This window comes from Protopterus annectens, chromosome 3.part1 (genome assembly GCF_019279795.1).
Source record: "Protopterus annectens isolate FY-2018-M chromosome 3.part1, PAN1.0, whole genome shotgun sequence".
NCBI classification, from domain to species: domain Eukaryota; kingdom Metazoa; phylum Chordata; order Ceratodontiformes; family Protopteridae; genus Protopterus; species Protopterus annectens.
Window position 1 is genome coordinate 476853368 of NC_056732.1, and position 12733 is coordinate 476866100.

A 12733-nucleotide genomic window follows, 5' to 3' on the forward strand; every position below is an offset into this window, starting at 1 on the left:
GGAGATGTCCATAGTCCTGGAAGTAGGGATGGATAGACAGACATCTGTTTGCAGTTAATTCCTACCTATTGTGAATACCGCTGCAGCAGTGATTACCTCAGTTTAATGTGCTGCTTTGGTAAATTATAACACAATTGTCCTTTTGTTGTGTGTTTAGTAAAAATATATCTTTGTAAGAGTGAAGGTGCCATACCTTCTTTATTTGCTTCATTTGTAGAAAGTGTGCTTGCCGAGTGGCTAGAAATGAACTAACAAATTTTGGAATTAAGCATTTTATGACATGTGATGACATGTAGTGGCATAGGGCAGTCAAGGAACTTCTGAGAAAACTGTGTAGAAAGAATAATAATGCAAGTCATCTGATAATATTAAGATAGTATCTGTTACTTATAGGACATTTTTGCATGAACAGAGATGGTTAAATTAGATGGAATAGTATAGCCAATGTGTTATGCAGTTGCAGTAATAACTAACTGTTGTAAACTCATTTGTGATAAGCTATGTGCTGAGGAGAGTAAGTAAGTGCATGATTTAAAATGGATGGGTGGAAAAAGCTGTAGGCCATGACTAAAGCTAGCACTAACTTTGGATAAAAAGCTAACAGGTGAAGTTGTGTGCTCGAAGTGGAATGTAATTGTAGCTTTAAATGTATGTATCATTTGTTGTGAGAAAGGTGGCAGTACTTTATCCTACTCAGTTGCAATGATGCAGTTTTAAACATATTCACCATGCACATGCATACATACACGCATATAATTATGTGTAACCCAATTAAAATGCTAGGAACATTCTGAATCATTACGTTTGACTATTCTTTCCATGGGACTCGTTTTCTGGTTATGTATGTAAAAAGTATTGGTAGATAATCTTTTAAAAGTACAAATTTAATGTACAGATTATTGCAGACTTGCCCTTTTGATTTGTTTTATTTTTAAAGATTTTCCAGTCATTTTGATAGTTCTTATGCAGTACATCTGCTTTTCGGCTAACTCAATAATGTTTATAGAATATGTAAATAAGTTTTAATTTAGAATGTGTTTATCTGAAAAGGTTAAATATGTGCATTTTGTTACTAGTGGACAGAAGTGCTGAAGAACTGCAGTGGCTTCTTCATATGGTTGAAAATGATCCTGTACATTATGTAAGGTAAATTTTCCAAAATATTTTATTTAATTTCAAATTCATTTTAATCTTGCTCTGTTATTACAGCTACATATGTTGTTTTGACCAACTCCACGCTGTCTTTATCATCTCTGAGTTGTTTTTCTTCATCACAGATAAGTTTTCCTTAACTGTTTGCGCTATAACAAAAATGTTTGCTCTATACTATATTTGAGTATGCCTTTTCCTGCACATGCCATCTGGAATTATGCATGTAATAAACATATAATTACACTGTGTCCTCCATTTTCTTATATACTATCTTCAGACTGTTAAAGTAGGGCTGGACATACCTATATATTCATAATCTGTATTTGAAGTTGGAGATTGTAACAAGCAAGTTAACTTGTTCTACGCATTAACATTAAGGCATTCTTAGGTTAGCAAGTGCAGTTTGCATTAATGAGTTTATTGATTTTGATATTTTAGTTTATGTTCACATTAACATAGTTTTATGTCATGATAAAATTACATAATGTGTTAATAAATATTATAAAGTGGATTGTTATTATATTAATGTAGTATCTTAATAGTATATCAGAGGATATAATATTTAGTAATAATAGTTTATATTTTCTTGAATATTTGTCAGTTATTTTATTTTATTTTACATTTTTGGTTATTTTAGATTGTTTTTATTTAAAGTTATGTAAAGTTATAAAATGTTGAAATCTGTTTCACCTTCTTGTCTTTCTTGTAATCCTTCTGTTGCGTCCTTTTTATATTTTTGCCTGGGTTTACCTTGTGCTATTTGTAGCATCCAAGTCCATCCTCAATTTTTACTATCTGCCCCCACTCCAAGCTGTTATTGGCTGTAAAGCTGTATCTTTTCAACCTTGTGAGGTTATTCTTTCTAAACCAGAACCATGTCACAGAGGGAAAAAGCCTCTAATGCACAGCATGTGACCCAAGCTTGAGTAGTGGCTTGGGTGTCTATAGGAGCTGACCAAGAAAGATGGGAGTGAGTGGCTGTTACTGGCTCACTCAGCCTGTGGAGAGGAGATTAAGTAAGTGATCGGCTCACCACAAAGTTGACAAATAGCAAGTGCATTAGGTGTAACCTAGTGGAGTTAAAGCAGGTGAGCCTGTGCTGTCATGGTGCTTAGCACCAATAAGGCCAAGGGGAATTCAACTTGCAGAGGCACGTTTCCACTCAGGAGATGCCAACAGCAGGCTCAGAAGAGCCACTGAGGGGGAGATGTTCAGTGCTCAGTGTTCAGAGGGTAGATGGCTCCCGCAGGACCAGTAAGCTTGGTCATACCTTACTACCTGATTTTCGCCAAGGAACTCCCAGGTAAGACCAAATGGGGCATAAAGCTCTTTCCCAGCCCAGAAATGCCCATCTTAAATGCCTTTAGAATTAATGGTGCAGTTGAGCTTCAGTACTGGAGCTATTGGGTCTTATGCTTTCATTACTTGCTTATCTTTGTATACTCATTGTATAACATTTTGTTCATCTTCGACACCAACTTCATTGCTCCTACATTTCACCATTTCTATTGAGCAGCTTATAGTCTTATTTTTTAACTTTTCAATACATTTAGCCATTTCCTTTAAGGTTAGCCACCGATTCGTGCTACTCAGAACTCTGTCCCGCAATCCCATGTCCAAACCATTATCTTCCAAGAGAGAAATATTTTGCATTTCATAATTTTTCTTTTAACTTTGGTAGCTGTGGGTATATCCATCCCCAGTCTACACAGTCCTAAACTAAGGATTTTGCACATCTGTTGACCCATACTGGACCTCCGATAAAAGTCTGAAATTACTGAACTTAAATGCTCGAGTATAAGAAACAAGGTATGTGAAACAGGATCACTTCTATCTGCTTACCTGTTGTTTGCAAGCATATCCGAGTCCCTTGATAAAACCTTCAGTCATTAACAGAAAAGACTTTACTCCTGGTTACAGACTATCCCTTAAGGAAAGAGCTTATAAAATGTATGGAAGTGGGTTTACTATCAAAATTTCGATAACATTTTTGTGAGCAATCACTAACTAGAGAAACATTATCAAAATTAACAACATCGACCAACCAAAATAGTGAAACAAGAAAAATGTCAACAAGTCGAATTTGACTTAAGATTTTTCGAACTTAACTGAACTCCAGTGACATCCAACACATGTTTTGGAGGGGGGCAAGCTCCCCTGTGCCCCCCCACACCCCCTGCTACTTAGTTTACAACTCTGAGAATGCACTAGAGTGAGGAAAAGGGCAAAGTTCCCAATCGTCACCATAGTGCAATCTCCAATCAATATGTCAGATCTCACAACAGCAAATGCACACTAGCATCCACTGTTGCGGGTTCGACATATTTTGAATTGCCGTTATATGACTTTGAAAACTGCCTTTCAACATTCAAAGTTCCTAAAATGGCATTCGAAATTTTCAGTGTAAACTGTGAAAGTGTAATGGTATATATCAAAGACAAAGGCAGAAATAATATACAGATTTCTTCTAGTTAGCTCCCTGACTCACACTTGGTTGCCATTATATAATGTTTAATCTCATGCCATGGAGTCTGTCCCTGAAATATTTGGTTGAATTTCAGGAAACCTTCACATTGAAAATGGTTCTGACATTACCCAGACTAGCACTAAGCCATTAACTCTTCAGAATGCTATTGTCTAAAAGAAAGGATCTCCACCCACCAGTTTATTTGTCTTACATCCAGGATTTACCTGAGATATATATGCAAGAGTACACTGGATGGGTTTCAACTGCCCAGTATGATTCATAAATGGTGGTGTATTTTTGGATAACATCAGTAACCGTTCTCCTGTGTGTGGCATATGATGAGCTAAACCCTGAAAGATGCATCCACAGTTTTTATATAAACATCTGTACTTTGTCAGATTACATTGTTTCAACAGTAGTTGATGTCCATCAGTATTTTCAACAAAAATTCCTAACCATAGTTGTGACGTCGTCTCTCTGGGCCAGTAATCAAGGAGCTTTAATTCTCACCTCTGACACTGGAGAGGGATGTTCACTTGGAACAAAAATAGATACATACAGTATTTCCAGGTGCAGCTCTCTGCATCAAGCACAATTTCCCTTAAGAGCACACAGAGAACACACTTGGTCCAGGGTCTGGGTTTCCTCTCTCTCTCTCTCTATCTGTCTCACTCCAGGTCCCCAGTAAGACTCCCCACTGGCACAGTTGTAGAGTTGAGTTCTCAGCCAAGTGTCCAAGCCAAGTCCTCCACCCCTCTCTCTGTGAAATCAGTGCTCTTTGTCCCTGCTCCAAGCAACTGACACACACACACTGTTTGAGATATGATTTTCACACACAAACACACACCTGGGAAATGCTGACACAGTTTTGCTAGCTATGCCCCCTTTTGCCCAGACTATAAGGTAGTTACACTGCCACCAGGCACTCCAAAGCCAGCTACTCTAAGGCTGTTACAAATGTACCCAATTGTACTGAATGAAATTAATATCAATACAAATGATGGTGTTTGACCAATGCAGTAAGGCTTTCAGGAGTGGCCACAGGGTCACCAAATAGATACAAGTACTCTCAAAGTATAAAATATTCTCTGAAGGACCGGCCACAGTGAAAAGTAAAGCCTGGTAAAGCCACCACACCACCCCCAGATATCACAGGTACTGATCCACACATAGCCTCTAGTTTTAATAACTACTTGACCTCTTCAGTACTGAACCTGGTAAGTGCTGTATCACCCATAACCCAACATCAACCTTAAACTACCAGACTAACTCCACCCCCTTCACTTTTAACCCAGTTCCAACTACAACCATTCAAAATCTCTTAGCTAAACTCAAACCTACCACCCTAGCTGCCGACTGTCTCCCAGCTCAGTATCTCTAAATTGCATCCAAGGCCATTGCCTACCCCGTCTCCCTACTCATTAGCAGATCTATCTCCTTGCAATTCATTCCTTCATTATGGAAAACCTCATATATCATCCCTCTCCACAAGGGAGGTCCATCTACTGACCTCTCCAACTACTGTCCCATTGCTATCCTATCACCCCTCTCAGAAATTCTAGAAAAGTGTATCCACCACCAAATCCTTACCCATCTGTTAACTAACAACCTTCTAACTAAAACCAAACATGGATTCACACCTTCCCATAGCACCAACACTGCTCTAATTAACTTCTCCAATACCACAAACTTTCATAGGAACCAAGGGAAGCTGGTCTCTGCTACCTCCTTAGACCTATCCAAGGCATTTGATACAGTTTCCCATAGCAAACTTCTCACCTGCCTAGCAGAACTCAACCTCGATGACTCCACTCTAAAATGGTTTAACAGTTACCTAAACAACTGGTCACAATCTGTCAAATGGGGCAACTCCCTATCCCACCCACTCCCTGTCACATGTGGTGTCCTACAAGGTTCAATCCTTGGTCCCCTTCTCTTCAACATATTTACAAATAATCTCCAGCTAGCTACCACTAAAGCCAACATCGTCCAGTATGCGGATGACACTACTCTAATATGCTCAGCACCAAACATCCAATTACTACAAAGTAAAGCCCAGGAATCCTTCACTGAGGTAGATAACTGGCTGAACAACTACCAACTAATACTAAACCCCAAAAAACACAGCTAATACTATTCCACCCAATCAGTCACTCCAATGCCACCTTTACCATCATGTCAACCAATGGCACCCTCATCACCCCAGTAACTGAGGCCAAACACTTCGGCATCACTATTGATCAACAGCTTAAATTCAACAAGCACGTATCCCAAACTATCTCTAAAGTCCATAAAAAACTTGTTTGCCTATATCGTTGCATACTATTCCTAACCCCCGAAACTAGAACAACAATAGCCAGAACACATCTCTTATCGACACTACTATACGCCTTTCCAGTCCTCACCAACATTAACAAAACTAACCTGAACAAACTCTCCACATGCTACAATAAAATAGCTAGGTTCGCTGCCAATAATAGATCACATTCCCACCACTGCCAATCCCTAATTAAACTGCAGTGGTTAGAATTTCCAAACCTCCTACACTGCCACCAACTGATCATAGCCCATCAAATTCTGTTTCATCCGAGGAAGAGCCCTGCCCTAGCTGACATACTAAACTTTCACAACACCAAAAGGGAACTACATTGATGTAACAAAAACCTGATTGAAATTCAACCCATGCAATAACAGCACTGGGGAGGCCCTATTCTCTTATGATGTTGCTAAAGTATGGAACACCCTCCCACCTGAACTCAGGCTACAAAGTCATACAAGCACCTTCAAGGGCCTTCTTAATTCACACCTCTATGCTAACTCTCTTTGTAACTGCAAAGACCCCCCTTGAAGACCCACTACTCCATATAAGTGACCTACTGTATGCCTCCATTGCATACACTATATTCTCACCTGATATACTCACCTAATATGTATTTTTTTGTTGTTGTAAATATTGCAAATAGGGGTTCTACTCCTGAGTATCTTATTGTTTTACAAAATTGTTCGTGTATTTCTTTGTTTCTCTTACCTTATATACCAGTTTTTTATTGTTATATAAACCATGTATGTACTCTATTAACTTCCTTGGAGCTTTTCTCCCCAGGACTCCACTGAAAATGGGCACTTTGTTTCCAGTTGGATTTATCCTGGTAAAATAATGTTAAAATAAATAATAAATAAATAAATATTTAATAATAAATTATAAAAGAACATAAATATGGTTTATCTATTTACAGTAAATCCAAAACTGAAGAAAAACAAACTGTCAAAAAACAAACCAAAAGGTTCCGAACCAGCAGGTGTAAAACTCCAAAGGTTTATTAGGAAATGTAAAAGTAAAGCGCTTTTCGTCTCCCTTAGTAGGAAGACTTCTTCAGACAAAGGAAAAAAATCATCAAACACAATTTAAAACCCAAAAAAAGGGGGGGGGGTTACAAAATTACAAACAGCTGCCTTAATTGAACCCACTGACATACCTTCACATTTAAAGTTGTATTACATTAAAAGCATAAATAAATGTCCACTTAGTGTAGACAGGTGTTAAACATAAAAAAGTTTTCAAAAAAGAAACATGAACTTGATAAAAGTAACCAAGAATGTCTTAGTGAAGATTCATGAACCTAATCAAGTGTAAATACTGTTTGTTTGCCTTAAAATACATTTTAGCAAACAACTTTTCATAGGGTAAAACAAAACTCATACAGAATCTTGTGATTAAAAAGAAAATAAAATGAAGTAATGCTTGCAACTAAGTATATACAAATATAATATCCATTCCTTAACAGAAAAGGTAGTAAGGAGTACACATCTCTAATGCATAATGAAGAATCAATAATAAATGAATAAATAAACAGTGCAACTCAACTAGGAGTCTGCAATAACCGGAATTTCAAAGGCGTTTCTAATAAAAGAAATGTTATTTCTAATGTTAAATAACCGAATACGTTTATTTCTGTGTTAAAATCTAACACAGAAATTGCTTGTCATTTAAACGCCATCAGAATGCAACGACAGTATATGAAAAAGAATTTTTTTAAAATGTTCCTTGAGCAATGGGTAAAGCACCAAGCTGCGATGAGAACACTTTCTTAGCTTTTAGTATGCACAGTTGTAGCAGCCAAAACAAGTCAAAATGCAGCTGTTTCAGAAAAAATATGGCAAGGCATTGAGTGGAAGACACGTCTAAATCAAAACAAACAAACCGCCGGATTCACAAGATGGTACTTCATTCAAGAACCATCCAGGTACTAAGCATGCGAAAAAGGCGGATAGCCAAACAAATGAAAAATCAGTTCACAATCGTGCCCATGAATACGGCACATTGTTCTGCAAATGAGTTTGTACTGTGTGCGAAAAAGATAATAAATAAAGTAGCAGAAGACAAAAGAAAGAAAGAAATGCAACACCTAAGTAAATCCACAGCTGTTGGTGTTCAGTGACATTAACAATAGGTAAACATAGCACTTCAAAATACCGTGGGTCTAAACATTAAGATCTCATTGTTGCTTATGCAAAAAGGTGTATGTGTCTAGAAGTAAGCAAAAATCAAGTCAGACCACAATGCAGAACCTGACAAAAATAAAACATACAAATTCTGAACGAAACTATGCAAAATGAAAATAATAAAAATAAGTATTCATGGGCACAATTGTGAACTGATTTTTCATTTGTTTGGCTATCCGCCTTTTTCGCATGCTTAGTACCTGCATGGTTCTTGAATGAAGTACCATTTTGTGAATCCGGCGGTTTGTTTGTTTTGATTTAGACGTGTCTTCCACGCAATGCCTTGCCATATTTTTTCTGAAACAGCTGCATTTTGACTTGTTTTGGCTGTTACAACTGTGCATACTAAAAGCTAAGAAAGTGTTCTCATCGCAGCTTGGTGCTTTACCCATTGCTCAAGGAACATTTATAAAAAATTATTTTTCATATACTGTCGTTGCATTCTGTTGGCGTTTAAATGACAAGCAATTTCTGTGTTAGATTTTTAACACAGAAATAAACGTATTCGGTTATTTAACATTAGAAATAACATTTCTTTTATTAGAAACGCCTTTGAAATTCCGGTTATTGCAGACTCCTAGTTGAGTTGCACTGTTTATTTATTCATTTATTATTGATTCTTCATTATGCATTAGAGATGTGTACTCCTTACTACCTTTTCTGTTAAGGAATGGATATTATATTTGTATATACTTAGTTGCAAGCATTACTTCATTTTATTTTCTTTTTAATCACAAGATTCTGTATGAGTTTTGTTTTACCCTATGAAAAGTTGTTTGCTAAAATGTATTTTAAGGGAAACAAACAGTATTTACACTTGATTAGGTTCATGAATCTTCACTAAGACATTCTTGGTTACTTTTATCAAGTTCATGTTTCTTTTTTGAAAACTTTTTTATGTTTAACACCCTGTCTACACTAAGTGGATATTTATTTATGCTTTTAATGTAATACAACTTTAAATGTGAAGGTATGTCAGTGGGTTCAATTAAGGCAGCTGTTTGTAATTTTGTAACACCCCCCCCCCCCTTTTTTGGGTTTTAAATTGTGTTTGATGATTTTTTTCCTTTGTCTGAAGAAGTCTTCCTACTAAGGGAGACGAAAAGCGCTTTACTTTTGCATTTCCTAATAAACCTTTGGAGTTTTACACCTGCTGGTTCGGAACCTTTTGGTTTGTTTATTTACAGTAAATAGCAGAGTTTCAGCCACAGGAAGTATTAAAATAACACAAATGAATAGATTCACACAGATGCAGAAAAACAGTACTTAACTAATCTCACCTTCTTTTCCTGACTGATCTAAAGAATTACTATTCCCTGGTCACTTACTAGAGCAAGGCAAGATGAAGTGGGTGAGTGGTCTTCCTTATTTGTCAGGTTTCAAATACAGGCTGCTATGAGACTTCTGTCTCCTCTAGTATTAAAACATCATTTATGTGATAAATTACAGAATGACATCACACACATCTGGTCATCTGACTTCTATTTCCCATGCTACCACCATTACTAGAAATTGAATCAGAATCTCGCACATATGTGTTACCATACACACAATTAGAGCTTTGCTAAGATGTGTTATAGCATTTGGAAGCCATAAAACCATTTCAGCTCTTCCACCCTTCCAGGGTAGCAGTTAGTTCACTGCTAAGGACAATACAACAAAGATTCCTAGTCCTTGTTTTCACAGACATTTCATCTCTGATTGCAATCAGAACTGTAAGATACAGTCTTTATGACCTACCAGGTTAGCTGGACTGAGATTAACCTTTTCCTGCCAGTATCCTCAGTTACAATATTAATTTCAACAGTTACAGTAGTACAATCTGACATACATGTATATTTCTCATCTGTTAAAACATACACATTTAATCAGTTACAATACTGTCAGAACCCACTGTTGGTACATTTTTTTTAACACAAGCAACTTTTTTACAAATCAGTTTGATATGCAAATGACATATAGTTCTTTACAAAATTCCAGCTACCTATGCTGGCATATGTTACACATCCATGGCCCTACTTCTCCTGGCATAGCTGGCAATACTTTACATCGTCACAATAGTAAACAAACATGCTTCTTCAAGGAACCTTAGTGTTTGTCAACTCGTATGCCTTAATCACAAGAGATATCACATCTCTGCTATTGGAAAAAGATAACGTATGGCTGGACTGTACCAGTTCTAGCATACTTTACTTTACATGCAGATTTCTTCCAAACATTCCAAATCAAAGCCTTCATACTCAACATAATCCACTACACATAATAATGCACACAACAGTGTCTCAGCCAGTAAGTCCCTAAGGCGAAACACTTCAAAATCCAAATGTCTTGGTCATAGATGACTCCATAGTTCGAGATATGCAGATGTCCCCCTCACCAGGCTGGACAAGGAGAAGGTCACGGTCACTGTCTGGTGCCAGGATCCATCAGATCATACATGCACACACTCAAGTCTCTTTAACACCAATTTATGATTCTGTCATAATCCATGTTGGAGTGAATGACTTGAGATGTACTTCACTGGACTATATGAAGAGAGACATGACTGAGCTCTCAGATTGTGTCCCAAGCAGATATGTGCCTAACCCTAAGCAACATTCTATCTTTATCCAGGATGATGCCTCATTATAAGCAAAAAAATGATTGACTTCGAAAATTGGCTTAGCTTCTTGTGTCAATTCAGGCGGATCCAGTATCTGTATCTGTCAGCCTGGGAAGATACGGTTGACAAACCACACTGCTTTGCCAGAGGTGGTCTTCACCTTTCGCCTCTTGGCTTTCAGTTGCTGGCAAAGGTACTTGCCTCCTCCATAGTGCCTTTTTTAGGCAAAGCCATAACAACAAAATTCCTGACATACAAAAAAAATCCACCAGAGACAAATTCAAGGTTGTGCTGCTTAATACTAGGAGTTTAAATCAGAAACTGCACTGAACAGAAGCACTCCTTAACTTGGAAGATTCTGATGTATGTGCAGTCACAGAGACATGGTTCAAGGCCACAGAGAGCACCCCACCCATGCAAGACTAGTGCCTTGCACACATTCAGACCTCAAGATAAGAGTGAAAGAACCAAAGGTGAAGGCGTATCCATCTTAAAGACAAACACACCTCAAGACTGGTCAAACAGTTCCAACTCCCTAGAGCTGTTCCAAGTCCAACTAACTGTAGGTAAAACCCCCTTCCATATCATTGTTAGCAATAGGTCCCCCACCATGTACCAGGAGAACCACGCTGCCTACCTGGATCTACTTGAGTTCTCACTGTACAGCCAAAAACCTTGGTCATGGGTGAGTTCAATTATCCTTCCATCGATTGGGAGTCCTATATGAGAATGAAACATGCTCACTTTAAGGTTCCTGGACTTTGTCATTGCAAATGCTGTGGAACAGATGGTCTGCACCCCAACAAGGGGTTCAATTGTCCTAGACTTAGTACTCATCAGCATATGGGGTCTCTGCACTATCTCCTAAGTGTTGCCCTCCAAGGTTAGATATGATCATAAATCAATCTTGTTCGAAGTAACAGTCATACCTGATCCCCCCCCCAAGAACAAAAAGGATGAAACATTTTTCCAAAGACAACTATAGCATCCTAAGTGATGGCATAAATAGTTTCAAAACCCTTACTACCACTTTCAACAATGACTGTTATACAAAGGTGTACACAAATGTCCTATATAAACACCTGTATACTTGTATTGACTCTGCTATACCTGAATGGATCAAAACAAAGTCCTCACAAAAAAGCCACCCTGGTGGACATCAAGCATAAATAGGTTATACAACAAGAGGAAGAAACTAATTTTTAGGAACAAGAGGGAATTGACTCAGCAGAGGTCAGACACCCTGCACAGATTAAATAAGCAAATTAGATATCTTGTAAAGTCCTCTAAAGCTAATTATGAAGCTAGACTAGCATTCCTATCTAAGGATAGTCACTGTACTCTTTGTCTTATTGGCTGCTGAGAGGCGACTTGTGCCTGACCTACAGAGCAGTCTCAGACACTGCACTAATGGAAATACTGCCCATCTGCAAGTCAAATAGGACAAGATTCACTCACTCTAGGGATCTTAACCTAGCCTGCGACATTAACAGGATATGCTAGAGAGCGCAGATTTGTCTCCCAGAGATTGCCACTCCTCTGGAACAAACTCCCAATTCACATCAAACAGCGCTCCTCAATGACCTTATTTAAGCGTAACTTAGACAACTGAATGGGAGACCGTAAATTCACCTATGTCCCTCTTGGATAAGGACAGTCAGTGCTAATCATAGACTCTCATTGCAAATATAGGCCTTACAACTTGGTCAGTAAGGGAACAAGGGTATAACATGCCTAAGCTTATAAAGGCCCTAGGGCCAAAAGCCTCGCAACCTCCTATGAATACCCCAGAATATTTAGAAAAAGTATCAACATAATATCAAGGGTAATACTAATTCTGCCACCTTTCTTAATCTAGATAAAGAAACTCCCTTGTTATAGGATTCAACAACCATCCCTACTCCAACTTTCTCTGCTTATTAAACACCCTTATGATCAGACCATATTTGATTTTCAAACTCCATCAGTGTTCTCACACACTTTTAAACGGTTAATAAAAAAATGAAGAG

At 37.9% G+C, this 12733-nt stretch overlaps 1 protein-coding gene across 1 annotated transcript in view; it reads left to right on the plus strand.

The window, feature by feature from the left end:
* Positions 1 to 12733, plus strand: part of TAF2 (TATA-box binding protein associated factor 2) — a 2150018-nt gene that overhangs the window by 1755351 nt on the left and 381934 nt on the right. The window contains exon 21 of the mRNA XM_044066916.1: positions 1077 to 1146. Coding sequence (XP_043922851.1) covers positions 1077 to 1146 — 70 coding nt within the window. The remainder of the gene's footprint in view (positions 1 to 1076; positions 1147 to 12733) is intronic.